This window comes from Solea senegalensis, linkage group LG7 (assembly GCF_019176455.1).
Source record: "Solea senegalensis isolate Sse05_10M linkage group LG7, IFAPA_SoseM_1, whole genome shotgun sequence".
NCBI classification, from domain to species: Eukaryota; Metazoa; Chordata; class Actinopteri; order Pleuronectiformes; family Soleidae; genus Solea; species Solea senegalensis.
The window spans coordinates 3,403,831-3,422,717 of record NC_058027.1 but is presented as its reverse complement, the minus strand read 5'-3'; the positions used below and the strand labels follow the sequence as shown (position 1 = coordinate 3,422,717).

Here is an 18,887-nt window from a genome sequence, read left to right as displayed (position 1 = left end):
TCGTCTAAAACGCCATAGTATAGTATGTCGTCCAAAATCGGTCGTAAGAGTCGTAGTATAGTATGTCGTCCAAAATCGGTCGAAAATGTCATAGTATAGTATGTCGTCCAAAATCGGTCGAAAACGTCATAGAATTGTATGTCGTCCAAAATCAGTTGGAAAAGTCAAAGCTTGATTGATCAGGTCAGTTGGTCAATTTAGAGTGACCAATTTACCTAATCCCCATATTGCATGTTCTTGGACTGTGGGAGAAAGCCAGAGAACCTGGAGACACACCACACACACACGGGGACAAGATGAAAAACTCCACAGAGAATCTAAGAAATGTGTGGGACATTTTTGAGCAGCAGTTACCACACGTTTGTCCACATGTTTGTTCCCGTTGCTCCTTGTCCACGCCCGTTTCTCTCTGCGTAGAAGAAGCTCCGCCTCCGACAAAGGAAGTGGAACATTCCAAATATATCGACTCAGAGGGGAGGAGTGGAATGTACCAAGTCATGGAAAGTACACAAAGGCTTTTAAATCAGTTTTCGTATTTTGGTTTTGTCAGAAATACAGATTATCCTTTAGTACCCTGACCCATTTGCACATTTAAAAAACCCACATCAACATTTCCGGAAATTTTAGGGACCAAACGATGAATCCACACAATAATGGAGAGTTTAAATCATTATGAAAACAATCGCGAGTTGCAGCTCTAGAACAAACAGACATGGTGTACATACGGATTGGTTTATGGAGCAGTAAAGTAGCATTCACCTGTGATTTCTTCACCTCAGACGAACATCAACAGCACTTGTCAACAGAGCCTCTCTTTAATGTGTCTGCATTGATTTCTATTGTTAACATGTGACTTTAGTGAAAACACTTGTCTGGTTTTTCATGCTTCAGCCAGTCCAGGCCAAAGGGGCGGTGCTCTATTCAGTTATCATAATACATCCATGGTTTATTGGCAGAAATTGTGTTGTGAAAAGTGTATTATTACTTTAACCCTCAGTGCTCACGTGGCACGGATTTGTGCCGCAGGCGCACCCATGGTAAATTGCCGTGGGAACAATACACAGCTCCTTATTTGGACATCCTGGGGGTGTGTTTATAGGTCACAGAAGTCACAAAATAACGTGTGGAGCTTAATTGTCATTGTGTGAACTGATATGATAATTATTTTTTTATATATATTTAAAAGTTACACTCTACAGTTTTAAACACCTAACATCTCTAATTTCATCTCAGGATTTTGGCATCGCTGAGGATTTTGCAACCAAAGCCCTGGAACTCAAACCCAGGTCTTACGAGGCGTATTATGCCCGAGCTCGGGCCAAGAGGAGCAGCAGGTACATATCATCTTTACTTAAAGTCATATCTGCAAGAAGGTTTTTAGTCTGTCAGTAAACGATGCGTCTTCAAAGTTGCTTTCTTCACTCTCTCCGTTGTGCACCAGGCAGTTTGCTGCGGCGCTGGCAGACCTCCACGAAGCAGCGCGACTCTGCCCGTCCAACCGGGAGATCCGACGCCTGCTGGTGCGAGTAGAAGAGGAATGCAAACATCATCAGAAGACATCCGGCAGCAGCGCAGCACAGGGTTACAACAGGGACACGTACACCCACCACCACCAAGGCACAGAGGAGGAGACGGACGTCTATTCACAGGGAAGTCTAGAGAGGCAAGTCCCCACGGAGCACACTGATGCAGAGAGGGAGGATGAGAGGGAGGAAGGCGATGAGGTAAGCCTGCAATGTGTGAAAAGTCCGGAGTTCTGGCCTCTGAATCCGTACGCTCCAAACAGGACTCTCCCAGGGGGCGTGGCCTTTGGCTTAGCAGATCAGATGCCATGTTTCCCTCAGGAGGACTATGTCATGGACATGCCTGAGCACGTGTCTGCTTTCAACAGGCAGACCCAAAACCAAGGCAGCAGGACTCATCACCACTGTCACTCCCTCCAGTCAGGGAGCAGAGTCGGGGGCCGACCTTTGTCTTTGTGTGGCCCCTCCAGTCCTCTGCCAGGCAGACACATCTCCACCTCTCTGAGGCCTGCACCAGTGCTGGGTATCGACATCGGCCCCGGATCAGCCACTGACCACTCCGGTCTCAGCCCCACCGAACTCTATCACCCCATGTCCCCCAACAGCTCCTCCCCACCTGGACCTCTGCAGCAGATGTACCAGCCCCGCTCCTCCAGCTTCTCCAGAGGATCTGACAGACTCTCCACACACTCCGCAGCTCTGGACGGCCTCGCTCTCGCTCTGGGGTCCGGCATGGACGTCAGGAGGGAGAGCGGAGGCGTGGGCACGGCAGGCTCCAGGGGCTCAAGCTCCAGTCAGGCCTCCAGTGGGAATCTGTCAGACGGAGGAAGGCAGCAGGTGATGGATGCCCCATGCCCCATCAAGAGCAGCGGTAGCTTCAAAACAAAACCCGAGCTAAAGCCACGGCCTTTCATGGGGGTGATGGACAAATCAGTTCGAGTCCAGGGTCAGCAGACTTCTGGTTTGGGCCGACAAGGACAGGGAGGAGGGGTGGAGAGTTTCAGTATGTCAGTCATGGAGTTCCAAGGGCTGAACAATGACTTCAAGCGTGCCTCCTTCCAGGAGCAGCTCTCTGGAGGCCAGGCCAACATCCGCGACTTCGGAGAGCGGCTGCACCAGCGAGAGGAAAGAGGCTCCATGTCCTCGCAGCTACGCTTCCCTGAAGGCAGGCACAGACAGACGAGCCTCACGAGAGACAACCCAGCGCTGCATATGGCTCCCATCAAACCCAAGCGCTCGTTTATAGAGTCCAACGTCTAAATATGGACGTCAAAGCACAGATACAGGCTGTTTTCAAGAAACGACTGTCCACACACAAGGTAGCGAGGGAGACAGGTTTGACGACAGCTCCCTTCTCCGAGCCTTTGTAGATTTATGCTGCTGTACTGCATTTACAATCTAGAACCAGTGTTCAACTCAGGCTATGACGCTTTTGCTTACATGTCTACAGCTACACTAGTGTAAAAACCAGACATACCTTAAGTAGGGATTTGAAAGTAAGACGTAGAATATTGTCTTCAACTTTTAATTTATTATGTCGAATATAAAACCGAGAGAAAGCTTTGTGCACGAATATACGAAACCTCATGCTGGTAGTTGCAGGATATGACCATTTCTATTGTCAAGTGTCTTTTAAAAACATTTATATTTGTACGGTGCACACTCTATTTGCAGATGATATATTTCCCTGTAAGTGGTTCTTCTGTCAGCGTTACAGGCTTCAAAGGAAACGACTTTCTGTACTCGAGATTCTTAGTACGTTTGATAAAAAAAAAGAAGGAGAAAGAAAAACACTGCACTGTACGTGACGTCGATGGAAACGTATCATACTCTAATATTGACTTGATTGCTTCAATATTCACAGTATATGTTATTTATTTTTGCATAGCAGAGAAAATATTCATATGAAGTGTTTATTGATTTACTTGGACACACAGAGAGAGAGAGAGAGAGAGAGAGTGAGAGAGAGTTTACACAGGCAAATATTAAAAGAGAAGATTTTTACATTGCTGTATGTCCATAGTTGTCATATACCCTTTGGAGTCATGCTATGGATTTACTGAATGTTACCACTACATTACTGTGGTTTAATAAAATATCCATGGAGGACGACTACATTTCCGCAGCTGCTTCTTTCACAGTTTCATCACTGAAATGTCGCTTCAGCCTCCGTTTGTGTTGATTTCCGTGTCCTTCGAACACCGATATTTGACAAAGCCACAAAAAAAAAGTTTTTTTTGTTCTTTCGGCCTCTCCCTCTCTCGGGGTCACCATCACCACAGGGGATCCACATATTTCATTTGGCAGTGATTCTTTACGTGGGACACCCTCCCATGAAGCAAACCTCACAGCTATCCAAGCTTGGGAATGGCATTGGGAGCACTCTCAGTTTTACAGTGTCCAATTAACCCGAATCAATGGGGAGCAACGGCGACTGACCTGCCAATCAGCAACCCTCCGGGTACAAGCCAAGTTTCCTTTCTAAAATAAACTACTTATGTTGTTCAAAATATGAAAAGTGCACAAAAAAGGTTGTTGGGTCTCATCCCCAGGTTGCTATGTTTTGGGCTCACTGTCCTAATTTACAGAGCTGCCAACGTTAAAACGTGCAACTGATTGGGGATTTATTGTCACACATCATTTATATGTATCTCTCACACACTTACTAATCACTTCTACGTCAGTTATTCAACATCCAAATGGACAATGAAGAAAACAAGAACTCCTTTAATGAAAAGGCAGTTCTTATTTGACATTTGATTTAAATGTAGGTGTTAATATTTGATATAAGCAAACTGAAAATCACAGAGAGCCTGAGACACTGAAAAATGTCTCTTAAAAGTTGACAGGTCTGATTGGTCATTGTCGCTTTTTCCCAGCAGGCTAACGTTGCTAAAGTTGCTAAAGTTAGACCCATAGTATGTAGCCTGTGAGCTGCTGCACAGACGAACTCAAAGTCTTTATTCCCTTTTCGCGGAGTTTGAAGTGACACATCGTAGCGGCGTAGTTTAATGTCAAAATGCGTATTGTCGGCCCACGTTCTTAGGTTTCTTTGCAGCATAGGCAGTTGTTGTTAGGGTCGTCACTCTTGTCACGCCCACCATGACTTAACTGTACACTTTTCTCACTTTAAGAGCAGTTGAGTTTGAAGGAACGTGGTGTATCTGGTGTAGAGCCAGAACAGGAGTAAACAGCACAAGTTAAGCTGAGCAGCACTCTGAAAGACTTGTAATAAACAAGGCCCTGCAATCGAGCCGAGCATGTTATTGCTGCAGATCGAGTGAAAAGTGTTTTAAGTAACACAACCTGAATTATTACGATTCAATTAAAGCTGCATTCAGCTATATTTTTCACAGTAATCAAAGTAAAGTGAAGGAGCTGAGATAAAGTACAACCCAGCATGTCAAATGTGCAAGGATCACCGGAGTGTTTTTACAGTACTAGTGGCTGGTCTTCCAGCGGCCAATAGCCATCTTCAGGGTGTGGTTAGGAGTGAGGAGAGTGGTCAGTAAAGGGAGGTTGGTCATGGGGCTCGAGCGGTTCTTGGTGTTGATCCAGCTCTCGATGGCCTCTCTTTCATACGAGTATCCATCTGTTGGGGAAATTCACAATATGCGAACAAAGTCAGTGTCTCCTCATCTGACGACGTCAAAGCCAAAGTTCGAACAACTCCTTCCCTCACGGAGGTCTTTGGATCGGTTAAGATGCAACAGGTTCTTCTTCCTCTATGGGGTTTTAAAGCACAGTAATTATCAATTATATATTATATATTATATATATATGTGTGTATATATATATATATATATATATGTGTATATATATATATATACATAAATATATACATATATAGATATATATATATATATATATAGATAGATATAATATAATCATAATATATATTATATATATTAATAAAAAAAATATCAATTACTCGATTTGAGTGTTTTTAAGGAATTAAAACAAGTTCTCTGATTTCTCAACTTCTTAAACGTGAATATTTTCTGGTTTCTTTGCTTCATACGACAAAGAAATCATTCAAACATAAACAAGACATTTGAGGACATCGTCCTTTCCAGGTTTGAGAAACACCAACGGATTACTCAAGAAAATAATGGACCGATTCTGAAAACGATCGTTTGTTGCAGCCCTGGACCAGTTTATGGTATATGCATGTGAGTGTAAACAACATCTGTTGCAGTTGAACGATCTTTTTCTCTGTCAAATTTGAAAACGTTTTCCGTAAACACGTCAGGAAATGAATTCATACGCGCTGTAGTGCATATGTCAGGCCTGTGTGTGGCGCTGTAGTGCTGATACACCAAAACCGGACACTAGGTCGTTGAGTGTGCGCTGTCGAGAAACAAGAATCGGGACGCAGCACCACCACATGTGAACCCGCAAAACTGAGAGGTCGGGGGCAAAGGGATGAATTGGGATTAAGCCTAAGCCATGGGAAGTGACACGGAATGATTCACAAATCCAGGCTTATTTTAGCTCAGTTTTAAGTCTTTAGTTGGACCTCTGAACATTTGCTCTGGGTGCCGCTTTGCTATGATCTCCATTACAATTTTTAGATATGTGGATATTATGTGGATATAAAGGGTTGTGTGGTAAAAGTGCTGATGCTCTAATCTCCTACCCTTTTCTCTGATGACGGGCTGTTGTTTTCCTCTTTGGGTTGCAGTCTCTGATCGCCTTGGGTCACGCGAGTCATCGCCAGTTCAGATCTAGTCTCATTGTTGTTTAATATTTCACACTTAGCGGCGGCAACTGCCAATTACGTGCCAATTAGCATGTCTGATCATCACCTACCGGCAGCGATGACGGGCTCCCTCATCAGCTCTCTGGTGATTGGACACAGAAACTCATCAGGAACACCTGAACACACAGAGTAATTCTTCACCTCCTCCACCTTCCTCAGGAGTTTGCTGCGCAGGCCGACGGACTCTGCACATATGGAAATATGGCAGTGCATCAAGTTAAGCCGAGCAAAATACAAACATTAAAGTGTCAATATCAGGGAGTTGGAGCGTTTTGTTATTTGCGAGTTGAACATTTTTCACTCTTGGGAAGAAAAGAGTGTGGGTGAACACAGCGGGAACATGTTCTTCCATTTCCAACCAAAGAAAAAAAAAAAAAACAAGCAGAATATTTAAATGAATGGCCTCAGAAAACACAGCAAAAACTCACTGCTAATCATACAGTTCCATCCCATGATATTTAATGATGCTGGAAACATATTTATTGATTTCACTCCCACCTGCTTCTGTCGTTCACAGCAGCAAACAGAACATGTTTTTTTTTTACTCTCAGTCCTGTTGCTCTTTGTTAGTTTAGTTAAAAACGCGCGGCGTTACTAAAAACAGACACAGCGCGAACGTGCGCCCAGCGCCGCGTAGAGCCGGGAGTGAGTGACAGAAAACTGTGGGATGGGAATGACGGCGCGGCGGTGCAACAGACATCTGCTGACAACTACGTGACGAACACTGGCCCAGCTGAGGACTGAAGACATCAGCGACACGACGCTGGCTGCACTTCTTACAGGAAAACGGCAGGAATTTCAGACACAAACAGAGAAGAACAAATCATTGTTTTTCACTCGTTCACTCAGTTTCAACATATTATTCCATATTCTCTGCACAGCTGTGGCGCATGCCCTTCATGAATAGTTGATTCCCTTCTTTGAATAGCTGTTTGTATCTATTTATTTATACATCTTATTATTCTGTTTACATGTATATTTATACTTCAGCTCTTATATCTCGCTTTGTTTTATATTTTTTAGTCGTTTTATAGTAGTTAGTTGTCTGAGTGCTGGGTCATTTAATCTCTTCTGAAGGGAGATTAACATAAGATGCTTCCTAGTCATGTAGCAGCAGATAGATAAACAGTTTCTTCATTGGGCAAAATGAATAAACATCAGAAAATAACAGTTGTAGAGGGCGAGATTTTAATTTTTTGATTTTTTAATTTCCCTGGTAATTGTTGGAGATTAACCCACGTTTTTAGGATTGTTATGTTATAACCAGTGTTGGGAACGTTACTTTAAAAAGGTAATTAGTTATAGTTACTCACTACTTGTTCCAAAAAGTAACTGAGTTAGTAACTGAATTACTCTAAAATAAAAGTAACAGTAGTTTTCACAAGTCAGTTGAAATGAGTAGAACAGACAGATGCTTGTACATAACTTTCTATATTTATTGCACGTCGACAGACGGCAAGATGTTTGTCCTGCACTTCAAGTATTATCTTTGTAAGAAAAGTAAACAGTTACACCATAAAAAGTGCATTTAACTCTAGCAAATTAAATCAAACTCTCTCAACCTGAGGCAACAACAGTAAACTTTTAAACAACAACAAAGTGTGTTTAGTCTTATTCTTAATGAAATAAATCAAACTCTCAGTAATCGGTGTTTTTGGCAACTAACTTTGTAGATGCCTGTGCCATTTGGAATAACGCCGTTCTTTTAAACGGCGTTATTCCAAACACTGGTCTACAGTGGCATTGATCGGCTTGATTCTTGTGTCGGACGTCTCTTCCTGTGACGGCACTCTGACCAATCAGTGACATCACGCATAGTATTGCCTCCGCTCGCTTGGAACCTCGCCAGAGCAGGTACTAAAAAAAGAACCAGGTACCAGGAACTATCACGAGTGGGAATGCAAAATAACGTGCCGTGTCACGCCGAGCCAGAGGAAACACACCGTTACTCTAAACCCTCCATCCATCTAGCCATGCATATTGTAAATAAAGTATATAACCACTAAGGAATAATGATATTAGGAGGAAAATCTATTTGTATTATACACCCTATTCCTATGGCACATGATTCCTTTCTGTGAGTAGTGGGCACGTCTTCCCACGCGTCCTGACGCTGAAGCAGAGCTGGTGTTTTCCATGGTAACTGAACGCTAATCACAGAGAGCGATTGTGATGCGTTACATGTGGGAACATGAACCTGTTACACCTCAGAGGGATGACGTGATCGTCATCTTCTTCTACACAGCCAGTTTTGCTGTGTTTCATTAACGCCGAAAGTGTCGATTTGACGCCAGCTCTGATTAGGACCAGATACAAACGGGGGTTTGTGTTAACTTGAACTCAATTAGTGTTAACGCTGAGAGTTAAATATGATGTTATTTTGCGAGACTGCGTGTCATTATCTCATGAGAGAGTGTCTTTCCCAAAGAAATGAAAAGAATTAAATGACCTCTGTTGCTACAGATGGTGATGCTCCGAGGCGTTTACGTTTCGTTAAAAAGAGTTGGGGCAAAAAAGTCTGGGTTTTAGTTAATCACGTGGATACACTGAGGGAAATACATTTTTGGATATTGAGTTACATAACAGCTAATGCCCCAAAGCTGGGTGCTTTTCATTCACCTTTTATTTCATTTACTGTGCCACATTTCTTTAATCCGTGCAAATATAAAAACCCTAATCCACACACACCAGCTATGTAACACTCATAGAACTGGATTTTTATTCTTACATGTGACACAAAAGCAGGAATAAGGACTTGGAGGGACTCTCACTGAGCAGTGTGTGTGTGTCACATTCGTCTTCCTCACCTACGAGCAGCTCTGACGCCAGCGTTTCCTTGGTGAGACTGAGCAGCTCCGTCCCATCGATGTTGTTGGCTTTGAATTTGTCCACCAATTCCCCGAGGCCTTCCGCCAGCAGCCACTCCGACACGTCCTCCTCTGACCAGTCGGTGACCAGCAGCTTCGATCGGCCAGCTGAGCTTCTCCCTGTGAGGCAGAGTGAAGGTTGGAAGGTCAGGCTCTGACAGATGCCGCGCCTTTTTGAGAAACGGGCCAACTATTCTCTCATGCTCAACTGTCCTAGAATCCGAGCCGACGAGTTATTGATCGTTAGACTGTGTGGATGCGTCGCTGGCATTTTCAGTGACACAAGAGGAGCGAGAAAGGTGAGGAGGAGCTCGTAGACACAAACACGACACCATTACTAATTGTGCCCAAATCTATTTCATTTGGAAATGTTTACTATATTATCAATATGTACTGTACTGCAGCAATATCCACAAATTGTTTTTTTAATATTGATGGAATACAATTTCAAGGGGGAGTTAACACTTAGTGCTCACACGGCAGGTCCATGGGAATAATACACAACTCCTTATATGGACATTCCTGCTTTTTTTTCCATCTTCTTATGTGTTGTTGGGTCAAGTCGTGATATAAAGTAGCAGTAATGGTGCAGAAGTCACAAAATTAGACCGTTTTTCTTCATTAAAACGAGCCAAGTGAACTTCGAACCGTGACGTATTTCCAAATTTCACAAATTCAATCTGATTTTAAACATTTTGAGCACCTTGAGAAAAAAAAAGGATATACGATACTCATCACATCTTTGTGTCGGTACAACAAACTAAGTAAACAGGAAGTCAACTTGAGATTATTAGTTATTAAAGAGTAGAGAAGGGGTCGGGTTAAATATGCTGACAGTTCTTCCTACTCCTTATTTTTCTTTCTTTTTTGTGTGTGAGTTTGTTTTTCAGTGTATTATGTTCACATGTTCAAAAACATGTTTAAAATTAATTAATTCCAGTTGTAGATATTTTTCTATGTAGAATACAGTATTTGTAGATAACTCCACACTTAATAAATGTTTTGTAAAACCTAGGAAAGGAAACAATAGACCATTATACTGGGAAAAAATCAGCATTGTGTGAACACATTTGACAGTGGTTTACATTTAAAAGTTACATACTACAGCTTTAAGACTTAATCCTGCAGTATTTTAACTTTATACTGCCTAGACTTTACTTTATAGTATTTTTGAATGTAGTACATATTTACTTATACATTCGTTTCTAACTTATTTACTTGGCAATATTATCATATTATTTCTCATTTATATACAAACCTTTTTTTAAAAGAACGGGGGCATTTGCAGACGCCAAGACCTGCCAGCCTTCGCAGAGCTGAGCTGGCAGAAGCGTCAGGGACAGGAAGTTATTTGGTTTCTCTAAAACATGGCTCCGAAAACACAGTCTCACAGTTCTCATTAAAAGCCAAGCTGCTGGGACTCTTAAGATGTGTGTGTAAGACAATGAAATTAAAAGTCAATAACAACACAGAGAGCCATGTGTCCCTCAGATACGAGAGAGGAATCATACGATACTTTGAAATATCCAGAAAAACTGATCTGAACTGTGTTCAGAATGGTTAATTAGTGGGGTTTTCAAATATATATATATATATGACAAATATATCTCAAATGTAACGTGTTCTTTTCTCTTTTTTTTATAAAAAAGTAAAAGTGTTTATTGTTTTAAACGTACCTTCATTGGTTGTCAGCACAGACTCTGAAACACAAAACATACATGAAGTTATTGCAGTGCAGACATAGCGATACATCTCTACGTAAACCTAACAAACGTAAAGCAGAGAAGACATTTACGGACACAAAACCTGTGTTGTTGTTTTTTAAAATGGTACAAATCCTGAGGGAAACTCTTCCAATAGTGACCGACTCTCTTTCTTTCCCTTCAATAAAAGTTGTTTTTAAGTCAAAAAAGAAAACTAACCAGCCAGTGACTTCCCGCCTTTCCGTCGGACACAGGGTTCAGTGGAGGAGGCAGGGGCACAACATAAGATCACGAGACAAAAACAGATCGCAATTAATCAGAGAAGGGATTTCCGTCCACGAGTATCTGTTTGCGTGCTCTTCCCACCATGGCCACTGCTTCCATCCTCCAGCCTCCAGATGTTTACCGTCTTATCCATCGATCCTGTCGCAAACAGCGGCGAGGTTGGAGAGAAGGCACACGCTGTCACGTACCTGCAGCAGATGACAGCGGAGCACACAGAATAAATGATGTTGTTCTTTTACGGAACGAGGGCATTTTTAGTGGGGACGACTTTGGCAGTGTTTGGAGAGGAAATGCAGGAGATATTGCTCGAAATGCAACAGGTGGGTGTGCAAGATGGCTACTGCACTAGGTGCACAACATTTAGGAGGGTTTATTGAACAAAACGGAATAAATTACCCTTAAGTATGTCTGTATAAGTGTATAACTTGGTGTTTGTAGTATTACAATAAGCCTTTTATATGTAGTTTAGCCATGTTTTTACAGCGGCCTGAAGTAAAAGCTTACCACGCAAACAGTGAAGAAGAATGACAACCCACTTTGGTGTTTGAAGGCCACCGTAGTTACGGTTTCTTACAATCTACAGTCTCACCATTAGATGACATTAATTCCTATACACTGTACCTTTATAAATAAAGGGAAGATGTGGAAAACATAAAACCAAATGTATAAAAATGAATTTCTGGGTGACGGCGTTACGGTTCGGAGTTTTGTAGCAGCTGTAAAGGCCCCGCCTCCAACAGGTTTAAAAGGTGGGAACGAATCATCCATTTTATTAGCACATGTTAACACATGTTAGCACAAATATCTAATCAGGCCTTGTTGATGCCAAGAGGTAAGACAGGAATGGTCAGACTGGTTTGAGATGACAGACAGACAACAGTAACTCATATAACCACTCATTACAACCATGATATGTTATTGGATGTCCCTTGTACTTAATAAAGTGGCCAGTAAGCGTATGGAACAGTGATATATGTGGTCAAAAGGTCAATTCATTGATGGTTTAACTGTGTTAAAAGGGATGCAGATCTAAATTAGGATTGACATTTAACTTTAAATCAATTTATTGTTCCTGGTGTTGTAAATAGCGAGTTGATTGGTTCCTCTTGTCCATAAGATTTTATTGCCGTGTCGACTGTGTGTTAACCTGCATTATAACAAATAAACACATCAGATCTGATCGGCTCTGAAAGTCAAGGCAAAGGTAATGAATGATAAGAGTCTCAGATGAACTGCTCTGATATGCTGATGCAGAAAGATGGTCGTCTCCCGCACTAACCTGCTCTCACACTCATCCTCTCACACTCAAGTCAGAGTCAGTGAGTTTCCTGTAGGCATTTTTGTTGCGATTCACATTTTCGAAGCATTTATCCACTTTCTCTCTCGCTCATCTTCTTCCACTTCACTTTTCTCCCCAAAATAACTTTTATTCGCCGCCCTGAGAGGAAGTGAACTCGCTGCCTTTCAGTCACAGGTGTGGGGATGGACGGATAAATAGAGTGTAAGTGGCTTATATGTATTTACATGTTAATGTGTATTTGTACGTGTAGTACTGTATTTGACCATTTGACCGTTGTTCATGAGTGTCCACAAAGCAGACGAGATGGATGAAATGTCACAATGAACACTAATATCGCTTGTATATCTTACATTTTACTTTACATATTTAATTCCATGTTTTCTGCAAAGCTTTATGTTTTCATATTTCACTATTTAATCTTTTATTTTATATTTTGTGTAGTTTTCAAAATCACAGTGAATATTTTAACTTTAATACGATCTTCCCACTCCTATTATTAGTTATTTGTATGTAATTTACCTGGAAATCACATTTACACCTTTTTATTTTTTTATTTTATTTTATTTATACCTTTTTAAAATTAATCAATAAAAAAAGAGTGTAAGATGTTTGCCAAGATACAAGACGTGAGATCGACATAAATATTTACTAACAAAATCATAGATTCATATAGAAACCTAGAAAATATTTACCTCTCATGCTGGCTCAGTGTGTGAAGCAAAACTGCAGAGTTCTGCAAAAACAAAGTGAAGCCCATCATTAAACCCGGGCAGTAAATAATTACAGAGCACATCTGTAAGAGGGGAAAAGGACTCACTGCGTCATAGACTGTCACAGTTTTGTCCACGGAGCTGAAAGTGATAAAAAAGATCAAACTGAAGCAGAGGAAGAGATGCTGTGTGTGTGAGAGAGAGATCACATATCCATATTCACTGACTGAGGGAGGAATAGAGCAATCTGTGTCTCCCTCCTGTGGTTATATTCAAGTACTGCATGTTTCTACTTGGCTTGAGGTTGACCTACTTCACATAAAAAGCATTTTAAATACATTTCTTAAATTTGTATAGTGATACATTTGACGGATTTAACATTTCAACTTCCAACCACAGCAAAGTCAGGATGCTTCCCATGTATTTTCCATTTTCATTACATTCTTGGCAGCCATTAGCTGAAAATGTCCTTCAAATCATTGCGCCACATTTTGTCTGTCACTTTTTGTACTCGCGAAATCGTGCATTTTACATGAGAGCTGCGAAACTATGAGTCTTTGTGACATTTTCTGAGCGGCCTCATTCTTCAAAACAACATTAATGTCCGACATTAATAATTAACGTGACTCAGACGATCACAATGATGGATTCCTCAATTTCAAACACGTTTCAAGTCTCTGCGAGAGTTCATTTTCACAAAACACTGCCGTGGAAAAGAATTCAGGAGCTCTCTGGAAGAAAATGCCATCTTAAGACTTAAGGTCTTACCCCGATGCAAGCAGCTGCCCGTCTGAGGAGAAGGCACAGGACAGGACTGGAGCCGAGTGGCCCGTCAATGTGTGCAGCAGCTGCATCTTACAGGCTACGAGAGAGAGAGAAACAAGAGAAGCCACACCAACAGATCACAGAGAAGTGAAATATTCACACCGAACAATGTCACAGGATTTTTTTGGACATGTATTATACTGTGCCATAGTACTATATATACTATACTGTACCATAGTTCATGCTACAGTATAGTATTATAGTAAGAGGCCTACAGGACCATAGCCTACAATAATTTTCAATGCCAAGCTATAACACTAATATTAATAATATGATACATACAATAATATAATATAATATAATACTAATTGCATTAGAAACAAGACGGTATTAACATGAAATCCCTCATTCAGTTGCAAAATTTCCATAATATTAGAGTTGCAACTAACGATTATTTTCATAATCGATTAATCTGTCGATTATTCGATGAAGAGTCAAATGTCTTGTTTTGTCCACAAACCAAAATGATTAACTTTTAATGATTTCTTTGTTATCCAGAGCAAAGAAATTAAGAAAATATTCACATTAAAGATCTTAAACAATCAGAAATCTTGTTTTAATCATGAAAAAAACTTCAAACCGATTATTGATTATCAAAATAGTTGTTGATTAATTGAATAATCGATTAATAATCAATTAACTGTTTCAGCTCTACATAATATTATGCCACTATTACCATGTTGCTGTACTGTAAAAATCACCCGGAGCCACAACTTTTGTTTTGTTTTTCCCGTTGGTGAATATTAGTAGTTAACATATGCTTTAATAATTATCTCTGACGTTTTTCATGTGAATTTCTCAAAAACCAAGTCCTAAAAATAATCCTCTCTTCCACTTAGTCATATCTTGAAATGGAAAAGAAAATCATTTTGGTAGATTAAAAAAAAAATCCTGTTTAATGAGGTAAAAAGGGAAATTTAAAGAGACATCACTGAATCTGGGAAACAGAAAACACTCAAGCCAAGTTCATACTACATGGTGTGGCTTTAAAACCATAAGCATTTGCAGTAATAATAAGAGGAAAAGAGGACTTGGCTGACAGATGTCCAATACAACTCAATTCAAACTTTATTCAAGACTTACAAGAGAGTCCACTGATTAAATAAAATCAACTTTTATTTGGCAGCTGCTGACTCGACAAGAGCAGAATGAAGAAAATCAATGTTGCTTAAGTTTATTAATAAAAGGCAGAAAGAGGGGACTGAAAAACGAGAAAGAATATAACAGACTGGGTATTGTAGGAGTTTTAAACCCCACAGAAGAAGAAGAAGAAGCAGAAATAGGACTTTACCTCCAGAGATGAACTTGTTTACAGCCCAGATCTTTAAGTGAGTGTCTTGGCCACAGGACGCCAAAATAAACTGCACGACATGACCTCCTAAAAAACACGACATGTTCATATTAGTCATGTACTGAGTCACTGAGTCACTGAAACACGCACGATGATAAACATAATCTGTTACTGGTTTATGTATATGTGTGTTCTTTCGTCACCATTCGTTTCATTTTTGTTGTCTTTCATTTGTGTGAATATTTTCATACATGACTTTATTTTACGGGCCATGCAGATGGTTAACACTGCCTTTCTTATAATTATTAATTATAAAGGATTTCTTCCACTAAGTCTCACCACTGTGGATGTGGGGAGCAAACGTGCAGCAGATGACCCCCAGGTCGTGGGCGTTCTTCTCAGCGTGGAGCTGGTTCATGCTCAGGTCCCACAGACGCAGGTCTCCATAGGTGGAGCCGGTCATGAAGAGCTGACCACAAGGGCTGAAGGAGCAGGCGACCATCGTGGTGTCATCCACTGCCGCTGTCCTACACACATTTTGAAATGTTTTAGCAGGAAACAATGGCTCTGTTCATAGCAACAGTGTTGTGCAACTAAAACAGGTCTATATTAAAAGTAAAATGTCTACATTTTGAAGATAATCTATTAAGTCTGTGACACAAAAGCTCAATAAAGGAAAATGTACGCAGCAAAAAAATGTGATGCTGAACCAGCAGGTGATTCACCAGGTGAACATGCAAGAATCAGCCTTTGCAAAACAACCTACCAAAACCAGAAATAGTCTTTAATAAAAAGTCTGGGTCATCTCCAACGTCAGAGTCTGAATACAGTCAATGCTTCTGAGTCTGTGTCATCCGTGTCCTGGACTCAAGAACAACAATGACACAGAACAGAGATTTTGGTTAAAACGCTCACTTAATTTTCAGAATTCTGACTTCAATCTCAGAATTCCAAGAAAAAGTCAGAAAATACCCTTTTTCCCCTCAAAATTCTGGCTTCTTTTTTTTTTTTTTTTTAAATATCCACGTGTGGTCCTAATACTCATCCATAAAATTGCGGTGTTCAAATTTTCAAAAGGGGACCACTTTTATTAAGAATAACAAACAAGAACAGGAACTTAAAGCTGCTTAATATTCTGTGCATATTATGAGCTTGTTGATGAGTCATAAACTGCAGTGTCTAATACATGGAAGTGTAGGCCGTGGCCCCCTGGTGGAATAAGAAAGCACTGCAGTCGACCTGTGAGGTTATTAAAAATATATTAATAAAACTTTACTTTTCAGTAATGTTTCAAGTAACTGTGAAATATCTGTGATTAATTTTTAAAGTTGCTTAATAAACTTTTATGTTTTTGTGAATGGACTTTGATGTTTTAGCACTTCATTTTGTACCAGATTAGATTTTAAAAAGGCCTGATTCCAAATTTCCAAAGTTACTTTCTGGCTTTTTATAAAATAAATAGTTTTAGTTTTAACTCCTGTGCTCTCCTATACTCACAAACTCCTTCCGCGTGCATGCTGCCACTGACGCTTCACCTCCGGTTCCTGCATTAGTCCATCTGATCTGTTAACCCTTTCTTCAATAAGCTGTTAAACTGCTTACTGCCTTCGCCTGCTTGCCCTTAGGTCCAGCACCACCCTGCCTTAACATTAAGTGCTTCTTGCTTTGGAAATGGCTCACCAGTGCTGCCTCTTCCATGCTGGCAATGTTGATGTTTTTTAGTACAAAATTTGTAACATTCTGATGCGCTGGATGACTTTCCACCCACCCTCACACACTCAGTGGATCAGAGATGCTCTGTACTTTGTAAATTTAAAAAAAATTAACATTCTCTTAGTGGCTTCAGAATAAAATGCTTTTCAAAATATGGGTGCCCTGCTTGGATCATGTCAGGTCTCTACAGCTTGATGTTAATGGTACATCCTACTGCACTAACCTAACATAATTACACCCAGTGGTGATTATTGTTTCCTTCATGCTGGGAGCAGATTATTCCTTGTCTTTTTTGCACCAAATGCTCTATGATTTATTTATTTATTATATTCCCTTATCCCATAATACATAAAGCTCCATATAGTGTGTCATTTGCTTTGTCAAATGTCAATAAATAAATCACATATATATATGTATATATACATATACATATATACACACACACACACATATATATATATATAAATATATATATACATACATATACATATATATATTTATATATATGTATATATATATATACATATATATAATGATTTTTTTTTATTTAAATGTTACCTGAACAGCTGTTTGGAGGGAAAATCCCACAGAGCTATGGATCCATCAGATGCACCAGAGACCAGGTGGACAGAGTCCGGAGAGAGCGCACAGATCCTGACAGGACTGCGACCAGGATGCTCCATGACGGCCTCGATCTCACCGCTCACCATGGACCAGACCATGATGGTGGCATCGGTGGAACAGGAGACGAGGAACTGTCCACAGGCGCTGAAGCGACAACAGTGGACACTGTAGCCGTGTCCTGACAGCGGTGAGAAAGGCAGCTCAGAGAAGTCACTGGTGCTGTAAACCCTGAGCGTTTTGTCCCCAGAGCATGTGGCCAGGAGTCTGGCTGAGAAGGCGCACCAGTTGACCTCATCGCGATGGTGTTGAAGAGTGCAAATCAGAGTCGTCATGAGGAGAGCCGGCCCTGAAATTCACACACAAGGACACAAGAAGTTCATTTCACTGAAAACTGAGAGTTCTTGAGCCTGACTCCACAACATGCACTCGTTTTTCATAATGTGCTTGTAAATTTAATCTGGATTTTTTTATTTGTTTTCTGCTTGTGTTTTAACTGTGTAAATGTGTAACTGTTGAGTGTTTTGTATTTGCTGCTGCCCATCTTGGCCAGGACTCTCTTGATAAAGAGGTTCATAATCCCAAAGGTAAGATAAGATCAACTTTATTTATCCCTCATTGGGGAAATTACAGCAGCAAAAGGGGTATTATTGTATTACTACAATGACATTAATTTATACTGCATACATTTCTGACATAAGTAGCCTACATATACACATTTTATTGTAGCATTTCATACACGTGTTCCTTTCCTTTCCTAGGTAACATACAGTGTATGGTAAGATGTTACGCCTCTGCATACGAACATATACACATCACAGTTGCTGACAGTAGCAGTAGCAGTAGCAGTGCTACATCAACAAACGCTGCTTTAAACTGAACTATTATTTACCGCCGCGCGCACAAACCAACAGTAAAAAAAAAACAGCAGACAAACAATAAGCTCTAATTCAAGTGAAATTAACGTATAAGCCTGTTAAAAAAAATGTAAAATCTTTTTATTTCACCTTTCTCCGCCGCGTCGTCCGTCCGCTCACTTCTGCTTCTGTTTACTTCCGGCACGATCAGCTGACTGTGACGTAATGCGTACTACGTCACATTTGTTTCCCTTTTTTATTATTCGATTATGGACATAATGTGCTGTTGCCTTCGGTCTTTCTGCAACTAGTTACACTTTTTCAAATATTATAAGGTTATAATAGTTTTTATTTAGTTCTGACCTTTTGTTTTCATTATTTGTAATATAGTATTATTTATAATATAGTATTTGCCAGGTGCAAGATGCAA

The 18,887-nt window shown here is 40.5% G+C and overlaps 2 protein-coding genes across 4 annotated transcripts in view; one reads left to right on the top strand and one right to left on the bottom strand.

Moving 5' to 3' along the window:
• LOC122772350 (protein TANC1-like) overlaps positions 1-3,441 on the top strand; it is a 63,211-nt gene extending 59,770 nt beyond the window's left edge. For both annotated transcript variants that reach the window (XM_044030336.1, XM_044030337.1), the window contains 2 exons: positions 1,234-1,334; positions 1,442-3,441. In XM_044030336.1, coding sequence (XP_043886271.1) covers positions 1,234-1,334; positions 1,442-2,783 — 1,443 coding nt within the window. In that variant the 3' untranslated portion in view covers positions 2,784-3,441. The remainder of the gene's footprint in view (positions 1-1,233; positions 1,335-1,441) is intronic.
• A 681-nt stretch (positions 3,442-4,122) lies between these two features.
• On the bottom strand, positions 4,123-18,665 carry wdsub1 (WD repeat, sterile alpha motif and U-box domain containing 1). 2 transcript variants are annotated; one of them, XM_044030346.1, is made up of 13 exons: positions 18,608-18,665; positions 17,538-17,949; positions 15,606-15,793; positions 15,267-15,353; positions 13,919-14,012; positions 13,258-13,291; positions 13,133-13,173; positions 11,222-11,328; positions 11,075-11,092; positions 10,829-10,852; positions 9,093-9,272; positions 6,336-6,470; positions 4,123-5,115 (listed from the first exon to the last, which is right to left on the bottom strand). In XM_044030346.1, exons 2-13 carry the CDS (start codon positions 17,933-17,935, stop codon positions 4,964-4,966), a joined length of 1,458 nt encoding a protein of 485 aa, XP_043886281.1. In that variant the 5' UTR covers positions 17,936-17,949; positions 18,608-18,665; the 3' UTR covers positions 4,123-4,963. The 2 variants fall into 2 exon arrangements, with proteins under 2 accessions (XP_043886281.1, XP_043886280.1); XM_044030345.1 differs by having other exon boundaries at positions 13,133-13,291.
• Between the last annotated feature and the right edge of the window lie 222 nt (positions 18,666-18,887).

Bases quoted from the DNA above. Each gene is read 5' to 3' on its own strand.
- wdsub1 (XM_044030345.1), bottom strand. From the start codon at position 17,935: ATGACGACTCTGATTTGCACTCTTCAACACCATCGCGATGAGGTCAAC. The intron at 13,292-13,918 runs GTAAGACCTTAA...TATCACTTTCAG, and splicing joins GGGCAGCTGCTTGCATCGGG to CTCCGTGGACAAAACTGTGA. The intron at 6,471-9,092 runs GTGAGGAAGACG...CCATATGTGCAG, and splicing joins GGCGTCAGAGCTGCTCGTAG to AGTCCGTCGGCCTGCGCAGC.